This window comes from Geotrypetes seraphini, chromosome 8, assembly GCF_902459505.1.
Source record: "Geotrypetes seraphini chromosome 8, aGeoSer1.1, whole genome shotgun sequence".
Lineage (NCBI taxonomy): Eukaryota > Metazoa > Chordata > Amphibia > Gymnophiona > Dermophiidae > Geotrypetes > Geotrypetes seraphini.
Genome location: NC_047091.1, coordinates 120,883,979 through 120,899,097, shown reverse-complemented (window position 1 = coordinate 120,899,097; position 15,119 = coordinate 120,883,979). Strand labels below are relative to the sequence as shown.

Genomic DNA, 15,119 nt, shown 5'->3' with positions numbered 1-15,119 from the left:
TTCTACTGACTACGCCTCTCTTTATACAGCCCAGCATCCTTCTGGCAGCAGCCACTGCCTTGTCACACTGTTTTTTCGCCTTTAGATCTTCGGACACTATCACCCCAAGGTCCCTCTCCCCGTCCGTGCATATCAGCTTCTCTCCTCCCAGCATATACGGTTCCTTCCTATTATTAATCCCCAAATGCATTACTCTGCATTTCTTTGCATTGAATTTTAGTTGCCAGGCATTAGACCATTCTTCTAACTTTTGCAGATCCTTTTTCATATTTTCCACTCCCTATTCGGTGTCTACTCTGTTACAAATCTTGGTATCATCTGCAAAAAGGCACACTTTTCCTTATAACCCTTCAGCAATGTCACTCACATACATATTGAACAGGATTGGCCCCAGCACCGAACCCTGAGGGACTCCACTAGTCACCTTTCCTTCCTTCGAGCGACTTCCATTAACCACCACCCTCTGGCGTCTGTCCGACAGCCAGTTTCTGACCCAGTTCACCACTTTGGGTCCTAACTTCAGCCCTTCAAGTTTGTTCAACAGCCTCCTATGAGGAACTGTATCAAAGGCTTTGCTGAAATCCAAGTAAATTACATCTAGCATATGTCCTCGATCCAGCTCTCTGGTCACCCAATCAAAAAATTCAATCAGGTTCGTTTGGCACGATTTACTTTTTGTAAAGCCATGTTGCCTCGGATCCTGTAACCCATTAGATTCAAGGAAGTACACTATCCTTTCTTTCAGCAACACTTACATTATTTTTCCAACAACTGAAGTGAGGCTCACCGGCCTGTAGTTTCCTGCTTCATCCCTGTGACCACTTTTATGAATAGGGACCACATCCGCTCTCCTCCAATCCCCAGGAATCACTCCCGTCTCCAGAGATTTGTTGAACAAGTCTTTAATAGGACTCGCCAGAACCTCTCTGAGCTCCCTTAGTATCCTGGGATGGATCCCGTCTGGTCCTATCGCTTTGTCCACCTTCAGTTTTTCATAAACACCCTCCTCCGTGAACGGCGCAGAATCTACTCCATTTTCTCGTGTAACTTTGCCAGACAATCTCGGTCCTTCTCCAGGATTTTCTTCTGTGAACACAGAACAGAAGTATTTGTTTAGCACATTTGCTTTCTCCTCATCACTCTCCACATATTTGTTCCCAGCATCTTTTAGCCTAGCAATTCCATTTTTTATCTTCCTCCTTTCACTAATATATCTGAAAAAATTTCTATCTCCCTTTTTTACATTTTTAGTCATTTGTTCTTCCGCCTGTGCCTTCGCCAAACGTATCTCTCTCTTGACTTCTTTCAGTTTCACCCTGTAGTCCTTTCTGCTCTCCTCTTCTTGGGGTTTTTTTATATTTCATGAACGCCAACTCTTTCGCCTTTATTTTCTCAGCCACTAGGTTGGAGAACCATATCGGCTTCCTTTTTCTCTTGTTTTTATTGTTTTTCTTCACATAAAGGTCCGTAGCCATTTTTATCGCTCCTTTCAGCTTAGACCACTGTCTTTCCACTTCTCTTATGTCCTCCCATCCTAACAGCTCTTTCTTCAGGTACTTTCCCATTGCATTAAAGTCCGTACGTTTGAAATCTAGGACTTTAAGTATCGTGCAGCCGCTCTCCACTTTAGCCGTTATATCAAACCAAACCATTTGATGATCGCTACTACCCAGGTGAGCACCCACTCGAACATTAGAGATACTCTCTCCATTTGTGAGGACCAGATCCAATATCGCTTTTTCCCTTGTGGGTTCCGTCACCATTTGTCTGAGCAGAGCCTCTTGAAAGGCATCCACAATCTCCCTACTTCTTTCCGATTCCGCAGACGGAACATTCCAGTCCGCATCCGGCAGGTTGAAATCTCCCAACAGCAGAACCTCCTCTTTCCTTCCAAACTTTTGGATATCCACAATCAGATCCTTATCAATTTGCTGCGATTGAGTCGGAGGTCTGTAGACTACACCCACGTAGATAGAAGTTCCATCTTCTCTTTTCAGAGCAATCCATATCGCTTCTTCCTCTCCCCAGGTCCCTTGCATTTCGGTCGCTTGGATATTGATCTTTACATAGAGAGCTACTCCTCCACCTTTATGACCATCTCTGTCCTTCCTAAAAAGATTATATCCCGGTATGTTTGCATCCCATCCATGTGATTCACTGAACCATGTCTCTGTGATAGCAACAATATCTAGATCTGCCTCTAATATCAGGGCTTGCAGATCATGAACTTTGTTGCTTAGACTGCGAGCATTTGTGGTCATCGCTTTCCAGCTATTTTTCAGCGATAATCTCCTTTTTCGTATGGATTTTTGTGTCGTTTCACTTTCCGTTGCAATAGTAAGAAATGAGTTGCTGATATTGCTTATGTTGCAGCCTTTACTAAAGGTTAATGCCTCTGATGATGGAATCCCCCAACAGTAATAGTTTTCTGTTTTTGGCTTTTTTATTTGTACTTAGGGTGCGCTTGTTCTCTTGAGTTACCTTTATTGGTTCCAGTCCCACTTCCCTTATGTTTTCCTGAGTATCGCAGTGCACTAGTGGAGCGAAGGAATTCTGTAGAGGTAATATTAGTGAAGGTGGATGTTTCTGTGTTACATGTCGCAGTCTTCCTGAGCCTACTGTGACCCATTTATTCCTGGGCTGTTTTATTCTTTGAGGTAGAGGTGGTAAGTTGGTATGATTTTGTGGAGTGATGGAAGCTGCTTTAATTGTATTCAATTCCTGTTTAAGTTTGCAGAGCTCCTCCTTAATACTGGCAAGTTGAAGACAGATGGGGCAAGCCTTAAGCCTCCAAATAGTATGTCTTGGAATTAAAGCACCAGAGTGATTGCATAGAATAAAGGTCATCTTGATTGGTTGTGAAGTGACTTGATTTGAGTAGTCCTGATTATATGGGTCTCTATATATGAATAGTGGTCCCTGGGGTTGGTGGGACTATAAGTCTTACCCTTATTCCTATGAAGGGAAAGGGAAAGAGGAAATAAGATTTAACAGAGGAAAGAGAAGGGTTTATTTTTTTTGTGCTTTTTTTTTTTTTTTTAGTAAGAAATAGGGATGAGAAGAGAAATTAAGCAGATATTAGTGTCAGATAGTAGCGCATGAGGTCCAGTTCATGTTAGCAGAACCTGGATCTCTTGATTTGGGCATTCTCATAACCTCGTCTCCCATATTATATTTCTCCCTCAGTTGGAGCAACAGAGTTCTCACCCTCAGAATGTCATATAATGGTGGCATTGTAGAGCCTTTTCCCTACAAACCATGAAATCACGTGACTTGAGACCCAGGTGGAAGGTAGAGGCCATTGATTGATGCTGGATGTTAAAGATGTAATTAGAGCATGACTCCTTTTGTCAGTTTGATGTTGCCATCTTCAGCTACTCTGAATGTTAAAGCCTTGCTGTGTAACTGGACTCTCATGCTAAAATGACTTGAGCATTAGGAGGATCTTGTTGGATCAGATGTGTCAGTGGTATCCTGCTGTCTGTCTCCACTGGCTGTAGAGCAAGACTGGAAAGGAAGCTCTGCATGTTTTGGCATGGGTTGGGGCAGTACTCTTCTCCCTCCCAACCTGGCTCTGCACATCTCCAATTTTATTTCAGCATCTTTGTGCTTCAGGAGGAGGGGGTGCCCCCAAGAACTGGTTACCATGGCAACAACAAATGTCAGGTTCCATGTGGTGAATAAGTGTTTCCATGGCAACTCCTGCTTTACACAAGGTGCTGTGAGCTGAAGTGATGGGGCTGGGGCAGAAGGGAGGGATGGATGCATATCAGGTGCCAAAATCTCTCTTGAGATTTTACTGAGAGTCCGAATTCGTCCATCTCCACATTCCCTCTTGCCAACAGCAGATCTCTGCCTTGTCCTTTTAATTCAAGTTTTTGATGTTTCTCAGCAAAGCTGCATGGATGCTCGCATGTTATCCAGACCTAGGGATTTTGGGTCCCTGCCAATGAACATCTGGGCATTTCTCTATTTTTGGAACAGCTCTAAGCAGTACCTCATTGCACCATCTCCTCATAGTTTCCTCTGTTATCTCATTATTGTCATTTCTCTTTAATTCCTCCTTCCTTCATCTCACTCCGTTTTCCTTTCCTGATGTGGAAGAGTAGCCTAATGGTTAGTGCAATAGTTGGAGAAACAGGAGAACTGGGTTCAGTTCCCACTGCAGCTCCTTGTGATTCTGGGCAAGTCACCTAAACATCATTCCAGGTAGAGAATGACACGGTGATAAAATTCATCACTGTTCCCGTCCCCACGGGAAACCATCTCCATGTCATTCTTTAAGGAGAGAGAGAATAATCAGAGTATGAATGGGCAGAACCACTGACCCTCAAGCCTTGCATTAAAGAATGCTGGTATAGAAAGATTGAGGTTGAAATAGACACGAAAGAATTACACGGGATTGTTTCCTGCGGTTATCCACGGGAAAGGTGATGAATTTTGTCACCGTGTCATTCTCTAACTGCAGGTACAAAATTAGTGCCTGTTTATACAGGTAATATGTAAACAACAGAGAGGTGGTATGCCAAATCCTATCCTCTTTACCTCACTCTCTGTCTGCCTGTTGGGATGGAAAGGGTTTGGTTTAGTTGGTCTGTCTGCTGAGATAGCCTAAATGATGAAAGCTTGAACAGAAGCAGAGTGGTGAAGTGTGGGCAGCATTGTTGCAGCTCGTGACGCATTAAGACACAAAAATTCCTTTGGAGTCACGAGGAACACTGAGATTACAGACAGATGGCTCTAATGGAGTCAGGCATGGAAGAGACAGTGTGAGGTTCAAGAGAGACTTTCTGGCTGCAAGACTGTCCTTGGATGTGCAGCATGAAACAGAGACACGGAGAAAATGATGAAAGATAAAGACAATAAGGCCTATCCAGCCTGCCCATTCATACCATCTACTAATCTGTACTATGTTTTCCTCTCCCTCAGACATCCTCTGGCTAGGTCAATAGAAGGAAAGCTTTGAAAAGGAGATATTTTATGTTTCTTGGTCTATTTCACCTTTTCAGAGTTAGCTCAAGGTAGATTACAGCAATTTAGGTATAAGTCCCTTCCCCAAAGAGCATACACAGTGAGGCAACAGGAGATAAACTGATTTGTCTAAGCCCACCAGAAGTTTTAGTGGGAGAAATAGGATTTGAACTCTGAGGTAGATAATTACACGGTAACAAAATTCATCACCATTCCCGTCCCCGTAGATAACCGCGGGAAACCATCCCGTGTCATTCTTTAGTGTCTATCTCAACCTCAGTCCTACAGCAACATTCTTCAATGCAAGGCTTGAGGTGCAGTGGCCATGTCCATTCATACTCTGATTCTTTGCTCTCTCCTTGAAGAATGATATGGAGATGGCTTCCCACGGTTATCCGCGGGGATGGGAATGATGATGAATTTTGTCACCATGTCATTCTCTGCTCTGAAGTTTATGAGCCCATTGCTGTGAAAAGCAGTTTTTTGCCTGTTAAGTCAATATCCACTGTTTGATTGTTGAGCAAAGCCAATATGATCAGTGAACAGCAGGAAACTAGGACTTGACAAAAACTCTTTTGGACTGGAGTTTCTGTGGGGCTTTAACTTCAGCCTGATAAGAAGTACCGAATGAGGGCACAGGCACACAGTGTTCTGTACTCTTTCACCATCAGACATCAGCTCCTCAACACTTTGCTGTCTCCATCCAGGTACTATTCGATGTATTGTAAACTGCTTTGGATGAATCTCTTCATGAAAAAGGCAATGAATAAGTCCCAATAAATAAATACATGTTTGTATGCTACTGAATCTTGTTGTCATGAAATGCTGAGGTCTGATTCAGGAAGCTACTGTGGGCAGAAGCACATGGTTAATGAAGATTCTGTGTGCATATTACTGGCCACATAATGTGGCCCTTAACTCACATGGTAGGCATGGGTGCACACTTAAGGTCATTCGATATTTCTCCACTATGCACAGACGTACACATTGAGGGGCATAGTGGATTGAACGACTTTTAAATGACTCATCTAGATGTTCTGGCCCTTAGGACGTCTATCTTTTTTTGCCATTTTTGAGAATTTATTTATTTATTCAATTTTCTATACTGTTCTCCCAGGAGAGCTCAGAACGGTTTACATTAGTTTATTCAGGTACTCAAGCATTTTTCAAAACAAGCCTATTTGGATGTGGGATGGGCCAGCATTTTAACTGACTGGTTACTCAAACATGCCAACAAAGCAATGGGGCACCTTAGGGGCATTGCTGTGAACTTCACATAAAGGATGCCAAGTACATATGTCACCATAACCTCCTTATAGGGTATGATGAGCCCTATAAAATCCCCCAAAACCTACTATACCCACCTGTCTACCATCCCAATAGCCCTTATGTCTGCAGGTGTCACCTATATGGTAGTACAGTAGGTTTTGGGTGGGTTTTGCTAGGCTCACATTTTCCACAATAAATGTAGTGGGTAGGATGGGATATGGGACTAGATGCCCCGTTCTATGGTTCACTATACTGCCCATCAGGCTACTCCAGACACCTGCTTGCTGCTGTACTAGGATTTCTCATAATATCTGCAGTTGTCATAGAGGCTGGTATGTACTGTTTCTTTCACGTTTTTGGAGAGTGGGAGAGGTAAAGTGACCACTGGGAGAGTGTGTATGTGGGGGTCATGTTTTCATGCATCCAGTGGTCATCTGGTTAGTTTGGGTAGCTTTTTGCACTTTTAAAACAGGTCTAACTCTGAATGTCTAAATGATGTCATCAAAATGTTTTGATTATCCCTGCAAGATGTCGAAGTCCTAAGGCTGTCCTAACCCTGCCGAAAACACGCCTCTAACATGCCCCCTATAGATTTAGACATAGTGGAGGAAAAATGACCTGCAAGACATCTATAAAGTAGGTTTCGAAAATTGGCACTTAGACTTTTTGGTGATTCAAATGTTCAGGTGCCGGTTTATGCCGTCTTGTAGACGTTTTTCTTTTTTGAAAATGAGTTCCATAGTTTCTTAATATGCACACAACATAAGAGAAATGTTGCCAAGTCTGGGACAGTATAGAAGAGGTGGCTGACAGGATTTTTTGCCAGTTTTTGAGATCTGAATTCATTTTTCTTTTTTTCTGCACCCAGATCAATGCCTGTAACTTTGAAAGACAGAACTGAAGGTGTCCATACAAAAACGAAAGTGCCAGCCCATATCTGCGCATGAACTGAAATGTGGTACTACACATAAATATTAGCGTCACATAAATGTCATATGCAAGAAATTTTGCAGGGCTAACATTTATGCGCATGGCTAATATTTATACACAGAAGAACATTCCGGTTCTTTGTCAGATATGAAGTTGCACTTCATTCTCAGGTCCAAAAAAACAGTGTAGATGCCTTTACATTACCACAGAACCTTTTTGCACATATTCCAGGCAGGCTTTCCTTACACAAGTTCTGTGTGTGTCAAATTTCCATCTCATTAGCTTACAGCCTCGCTGTGGAATATTTTCTCATGAATCTTCAGTTCTACCATGTGACTTTCTGCATCAGCCCCTCAATGTGACATCACACCTTTGGGCATCTGATTGCGATGACATTTTCAGAGCTAGCACTAACTTTAGATCCTTACACCCAAACTATAATAAGGAAATCACTCTTGCAAATAGTACAAGTGATTTCCCTCTCCATGGCATGTTCTCCTGCTACATTATCATTTCTTGAACTGCATTTTTGCTATCTTTTGTCCCATGTGGGATATTACTTATTTGGCTCATACCTTTTTCAGTTGTAACATAGAGCAAGTTACTTTCAGATAGGTAGTTCCCTGTCCCTGGAAGACTCACAAGGTTTGTACCTGAGCACTGGAGGGTTAGGTGACTTGCTCATGGTTGTGGGGAGCCACAGTGGGATTTAATCCCTGGTTTCCCACTTACTGCATTAACCATAAGGCTACTCCTTTGCTCTATGTGCTGTGAGAGCTGTCAGATGGATGAAGCATCGAACAAAATTGGTTAGATCTCTACTGGACAGACTATATGGGTCATTTCGGTCTTTTTCTACCATTAATAAGCAGTAGAAAAAAGTGGGAATAGCCAAAAAATAGAGCCCAAAAAGGAAAAAGTATATCTTTATTGAAGATATTGACAAAGATAAATCTCCAGTATCAAAGTATATCAATAAAAGAGCATGAATTTGGGTAAAAGGCTTTGGCTCTGCTTTTGATTATTCCCACTTTTTTTGTATGTTTTGATTTTTCGTGGGGGTTCTTTGTTTTTCTTGGTTCTGTTCGTGTACATGGATGGTGTCTGTCGGTGGGCTGCTTCTCTCCTTGGTGTGAATGGGGTCTGAGTTTCTGTCTTTACTGTGTGTTGTACCATCATATTGTGTCTTTAGTGGTGGGGAATTTATCTCTGTTTTTTTTGTTTTATTTTAGATGGCTCGTCCGATCCAGGTGAAGCCTGCAGACAGTGAAAGTCGCGGAGGTAGTTGTTATCTGTCTTTTGTGCTACTCAAGATTTCGGCTTGGTGTCTTGTTGCAACACCTTCACTCTTGAAGTCCAATGAAAAATTCCCAAAACAGTTTGCTAATAAATTACACGCAGGGCTTATTGTCACCAGGAGGACTAAAGCTGTGTGGCCTTGAAGTTGAAGCTAAAATTAACAAGAATTGCTGGTCTCGGTGCTTTTACAGCCCAGGCAAAGTTCTTCTTAAACCAGACTCACAGTCTATGGGCTCCTTTTACAAAGCCGTGTTAGCGGCTTTATTGCATGCAACTTTTTAGCGCGCGCTAACCCCCGCGCTAGCCGATAAACTACCGCCTGCTCAAGAGGAGGCGGTAGCAGCTAGCGCGGCTGGCAAATTAGCATGCGCTATTATGCACGTTAAACCGCTAACGCGGCTTCGTAAAAGGAATAAAAAAGAATTCATTTAACATGACATCCATCTGGATTAATACCATTTATATTATTCATATCAAGGGAAAAAGTACACTTATCTATAAGCTAAGAGCTTGCATTCTCGATAGAGAGAAACTAAAAGTGGTTATTGAAGTAAGTGCTCTGGAGAGGTAGCTGTTTTCCTTTGGTGACATGGTATAGGAAGTGCCACAATGGTAGCACTAGTACCAGGGCTGGTGTTAGAGGGGTGCCAGCAGGGCAATTGCCCTGGGCCTCTGTGTTATATGGTGTTAGGAGTTAAAGATTTGATCACATATGGGGGGTTTTTCAAGGGAAATTTATTTAAATATCTGCTGTTGATGTTAGCCATAGCTTGAGCTGCTAAGAGAGAGACATTATTTTCAATGAATCCCTCTATGGTACCTTATTTCAATATTCTCTATATTTGGCACGCACAAGACTGTTTTCAATTTCAAGCTCAGTTTAAGAAATGTTTAGTTTGGGCTGTAAAAACACGAGCAGCTTTAATTTGCTTTAGTGAGCAGGATTCTGGGCAGGTCTATGTTTGTGTTTGATGAACCCAAACTTAAGTTGTACTGTAGTGTTCCTCACCTCCTAGGGCCTCCCCCAAAACCTGTCAAGCTTCAGTCTAGACCTTCTCCTTCCCCCCTGCAATGTGATAATTGATTACCCCTCTCACCATTCCCAGAACAATTCTGCACAAAATGGACATCATACTTTGCTTTGTATACTGTATGTTAACATAATGAGAACAATTTTCAAAAGCCATTTATCCAGGCAAATGAGCTGTTTGAAAATTGTCATCCCTCTCTATGACTAAAAGTACATGCTGGTTCTGTGCATTTGTCAAGCTGTCACGGTCTATAGCTTTGTCTTGAAAGCAGCTGCTCCTTGCTGCCTTCCAGAAACTGCTGCCCTAAGTGACCACTTGGTTCACCTACCATCTCTCCCAGGTCTTCTGCACCATTCCAAACCTGCCAAGTTTCCTACTCCCAGTGGAAGACTCTTGCTTTTGTGATCTTCCACTGAGTTGCCTCCCTGTGCTGCAAGAAAGGCCTTCATAAAATGTCACCTTCTGCTAATTTATTTATTCAATTTTCTATACCATTCTCCCAAAGCTCAGAACAGTTTACATGAATTTATTCAGGTACTCAAGCATTTTTCCCTGTCTGTCCCAGTGGGCTCACAATCTATCTAATGTACCACCATCCAAAAGAGGGCATGATCATGAGAAGGACATGGGTGAGTCAGGAGCATTCCAAAAGTTTAGCCCCAACTGTCACAGAACTTGGGGGTTGCACACCAGGTTTCAGCAGGCATAAGTCCTGTACAAAAGTTGGGCATTGGAATCCACTCTAAAAGCTATCTATGAAAGTTGCTCCACCTGGAGTGTTCTTTATATAATAGCACTTAGGGCAAGATTGTTTCATCTAAGTGGTTTACATTCAGGTACTCAAGCATTTTCCCCTATCTGTCCTGGTGAACTCACAATCTATCTAATGTACCTGGGGCAATAGGAGGGGATTGGGTGACTTGCCTAGAGTCACAAGGAGTAGTGTGGGTTTGAACTCACAACCGCAGGGTGCTGAGGCTGTACCTTTAACCACTGCACCACATTCTCCTCACTCCTGCAGCAGCAGGAGAGAACTTTTTATGAAGACCTTTCCTGCTGCTGCAGCATGGAGAAGCAATTCCTTTTACCTCTGGCTGCCAATCAGCTGTGCCAGGGGCAAAACAAAAGACGGGCCAGGGTGGAGCAATGGGTGAGGTGGGGGCAAAGTGATGGGCAAGGCTGTCTGAGGAACAGACCCTAGATATCCTGCTGGGTGGGTCAGCCTCATTGGCAGCTCTGCTGTTCCTCTCATTCAACACAGGGTCATCCTAAGGTTCCCAGCCTTTGCTCTTTCTTGTTGTTCTTCCTCATTCTGAAAGATAGATTCTGATGATAGAGGTGCCACTTGCAACAATTACATTCTGCTGTGCCATTCTCTGTTCTTTGGACAGACAGTGCAGAATTCCCATGCTTCAGAAGAGGAAGTGGGAGTGAACTGAAATATTTATTCTGCACACCAGGCCGCTGTTTAAATTCTTGTCATGGTTAAATAATTTTATGTTAGTAGAGAGATGGTGCCCAGGGACCCAAGAGAGCTCTGAAATCTGTTAGTAGGGCAACCAGCAATCAAAATTTGTTAGGATGGATGTGGGTGGAAAATGAGAGAATATCTTAAAGTCCCATTACAATGCATTAGATTAGATCACATTTTTATAAGAAAAGCAAAAAATTAGTCAAGCCTGTATCCTTCCAAATACAAGGCAGTTAAACATCCTTTTCCTAAGCAGGGGCTTCTGTAGAAGTTGACTAATTCTGAAAGATGATGCAGTCTATTTGCTTCCCTCAGGAATGAGTAGGTAGGAGTCTTCTCAAGAATCAAGACAGTAAATAGAGTCTATCAAAGAACTTGTGATTCAAGGGGCCAAACAAAGAGTTTCTTTTCTCCTCTATGCTTGCGGGATAAACTCTTGAAGAAGTAGATGGTATGTGTGGCACAGGAATTTCAAAGAATTATTGAAGGATCACACAAGTATCAGTGGCAATGTGGGAACTGGAACCTGGGTTAGCAGGTTTCTCATGCAGTTATGACTAGGCTGCAGTATTAGGGTTAACAGATGTCTGGGGAAACCCGGACGTCCTCTGTTTAGAGGACTGCCGGGTTCCCAGATGGACTTTCCAAAACCCGGCAGTTTGTCCGGGTTTCAGAAAGCTCCAAGCTCCGGCCATGTCTGGAGGGCCTTCAACAAGAATGCACGGATGATGTTGCATGCTTCCGCGCATGCTGGAGGCCCTCCAGATGAGGCCTGGAGGTAAGAAAAAAAAAGAGATAAGGCTTTTTGGGTGCAGGGCTGGAAGTGGAATGAGGCAGGGATGGAGGCAGAATTGGACAGGGACATGTATCTGGGTTTCTCCATTCTTAAATATGGTAAACTTATGCAGTGTCATTGTATGGCAGTGGTTCTCAACCCAGTCCTCAGGATACATCTAGCCACTCATGTTTTCATGAGATGGAGGCAGTAGTGCAAATGTATATCATGCATGTTCATTGCGGATATCCTGAAAACTTGACTGACTAGGTGTGTCCTGAGGACTGGGTTGAGAGTCCCTTCCTTATGAGAATAACAGTAGAGAGGTACTGCCCTCCTCTGTCTTCCTGAGCTAATGTGTATGCAGTACAGAAATCAATGCCCCTACAAGAGGTTTAATGTTCTTCCTTAGGCTCTCTTATCTCTTCTCTTTGCTACAAGGGAATGATTAGGGCTACTAGATTTTTCCCACAGAGAAACCCACCCGGACACATGGCCCCGCCCTCTTCTACCCCCCACAACCCCGCCCTGTTCCACCTCTAGTCCTGCCCCCACAAAGCTTCGACTTTCTTTTATGACTTCCGGACCGCGTCTAGAGGGCCTCCGAGCATGCGTGGATGCATGTGACATCATCCGTGCATTCACAGAGGCCCTCCGGACGCAACTGGGAGGTCAGGGCTGTCCAAAACTTGGATGAACTACCAGGTTTTGGAAAGCCTGTCCGGGCATCCAGACTGTCCTCTAAAAAGAGGACATGTCCGAGTTTTCCCAGACATCTGGTAACCCTAGGAATGACCAAAACCACTAGAATTAGGCTTAGGTTTAAGGATCCTGTGGGTTTGGGAGGCCTCATACTTAGACATCCCATCAGCATGATTCTCCCATTCATCCCATCAGAGCAGAGAGAGTGGGAGGGTAAGCACTAAAGATCCTGTCTTGGGATGCCTGAGATATAATCTAGCCCCTAGGAATGACAGTGCATCTGTCAGAGTTTGCGGAGACTTCAGTGCTGTCACTAAAACATCACACGCTATTTTCTTTGCTTACCTATCACAAATCAAGCCAGGGTGTTTATTATTCAGGTTCTAGGCAACTAAAACCAGCACATCCTCAGTGAAAAAATGCTGGCAAAATCTTAGGGAGCAGAGAACTGTACCAAGGGTTAGGGCCTCTTTCACAAAGCGCTGCTGCTGCAATAAATGCACTGAAGCGTATAGGAATTGAATGGACTTTGGCGTGTTTACTATGGCAGCATCACTGCCATGGCTTTGTAAAAGAGGCCCTTATTTATTTGTTTGACTTAATCAAGGACTGCTGAAGGATCATGATATTATTATTAACTGATTGGTAATTAATTTGTTGACAATTATTTTGTACACATATATTGTAACTTGCCTTGAACTTTCCTGGTTAAGCAGACTATAAATGCTTATGTTATATCAAGGATGGGCAACCATGAGCTTCAAGGCCCACAATCCAGATGTTTTTTTACGATTTCCACAAAGAATAAGCATGAGATCGATTTGAATACAATGGAAGCAGTTCATGCAAATCAATCTCATGCATATTTGTTGTGGAAATCTTGAAAACCCAACTGGGTTGTGGCCTTCGAGGTCTGTAGTTGTCCACCTTTTACTTTATTATGTAATGCTATGCATAGTGCCAGCAGATTGATTTAACTGTTCATAGGCCAAGGATCCAGAGTTTGCAGTTCTAGGTCACCAGATCAAATCCAGCTTCATGCTGAAGATCTACATAACCTGAGTTGGTGGCCTCGGTCCTATTTCCATTATTACAATGCCCAATATAGCAGGAGGAGCTAAAGTGTAGTGCTGAGAGCATAGAGCATCAAATGGACATGCGAGATTAAATTCTATTCTCACCTTTAAAGAACATCCCTCAAAAGCAGGGCCAAGAGAAGTTTACACTGCTGCTTCCCATATCATTCTCTGTTGGGATGATAAATATGTACGAAATGGGAAACTTGCATGGTTCTCATATTGTTCCTCCCTATAATAGTACTTCTGCTGCCTGTACTATACCTGGTTTCTGCTGGGGCAATGTTTATATAATGCAAACTTGAACGCCTACTGCCTCTGTCAAACCAGATCTCCCCACCAACCGAGCTGTCACTGAACAGATAACAATTTTAAAAGGGGAGAGAGTAGGGTTACCAGTGAAAGAGTGTTGTTAAATCCTTATTGAGCAGAACGTAATTTATCCAAATTTAGGTCTACACTCTGAGTAATAGGGGCATACTCAGATAGTATTATTGGCATGATTTGTGAATCTAAAATATAGGTTAATAATAGGAAATTAGAAAGAAATCAATTATTGAATAAGAATCACGAGGATTTGAATAGAACATGTAATTCCTATCAATTGGATGCAATAATCTCCAAGGATCAGTTAAACATACACCAGCTAATATTCAGCCTGTGGTGGTCAGTGTTTCTATGTCTGCCATCAGTTGTATTCCTGTATATTCAGTACTGAACCATGTCTTGGCACTGGCATTGAATATCTGGTTTTAGGATGGCCACTAAAGTTTATGCGGTTAAGAGACCTTGACCACATAAGCTGAACCACTTAAAGATGGGATTACTATGTATGTACCGGTTTGTATGTATTTCCTTATTTGGATTTATATTCCATCCTCCCAGAAGAGCTCAGAACGGGTTACAAGTTTACATACATAATAAAACATATCAGGATAGAGTAATGTAGAGCATGACAGTACATTTTAGATCATGACATGATAGGACAATACTTAGGGGAGCATGACTACATTTTAGCAGCCCAGTTTAAGTGGTTATCTTATGCAATCAAGAGCTGAATATTGGGACTTAACTGTTTAAGTGCCAGCTCCACCCCTCAACACCCACAAGTTAGCTGGCTTCGGCGCAGGTGTTAACCACAAATATTCAATGGCACTAACCAGTTAACTGGTGCTGAATATTGGCAGTTAGTCACAGATGAGTGATTTAAGCAGGCAGGAGCCTCTCCTGCCTGCTTTAATCATTTTGAATATTGCTTGGACCAGGTCTATCATAGTGGAAAGTTCTTTCCAGGATTTTGATTTATGGAATCTTGTTCTGGAGCTTCAATCTAGAAAAGGGTCATATGGTAGGTTAAAGTCACTTCCAATTATTTTTGTACAGTCATGAACAAGCTGTTTTGTTTGTGGTAGCAGCTGTAGCCACCTTTTAATTAATAAAATTGCCTTTGAAAAAAAAATGTATTAAAAAAATAAACACCCCAAAATGAAAATTCATAAAAACATATAAAAAAAAACAACCCCCCCAAAAAATCTGATACCAGAAACTAAACAAAATGACATTTTAGTGCCTGCACACCCCTATTTAGTGATGCT

The 15,119-nt window shown here is 42.6% G+C and overlaps 1 protein-coding gene across 13 annotated transcripts in view; it reads left to right on the top strand.

Annotated features, from left to right (window-relative positions):
• CELF5 (CUGBP Elav-like family member 5) overlaps positions 1-15,119 on the top strand; it is a 94,820-nt gene that overhangs the window by 51,599 nt on the left and 28,102 nt on the right. For 11 of the 13 annotated variants that reach the window (XM_033955023.1, XM_033955032.1, XM_033955027.1 and 8 more), the window contains one exon: positions 8,403-8,451. In XM_033955023.1, the coding sequence (XP_033810914.1) occupies positions 8,403-8,451 (49 nt within the window). Of the gene's footprint in view, positions 1-8,402; positions 8,455-15,119 lie in introns of those variants that run through there. The other 2 variants (XM_033955022.1, XM_033955035.1) reach the window with 1 other exon arrangement.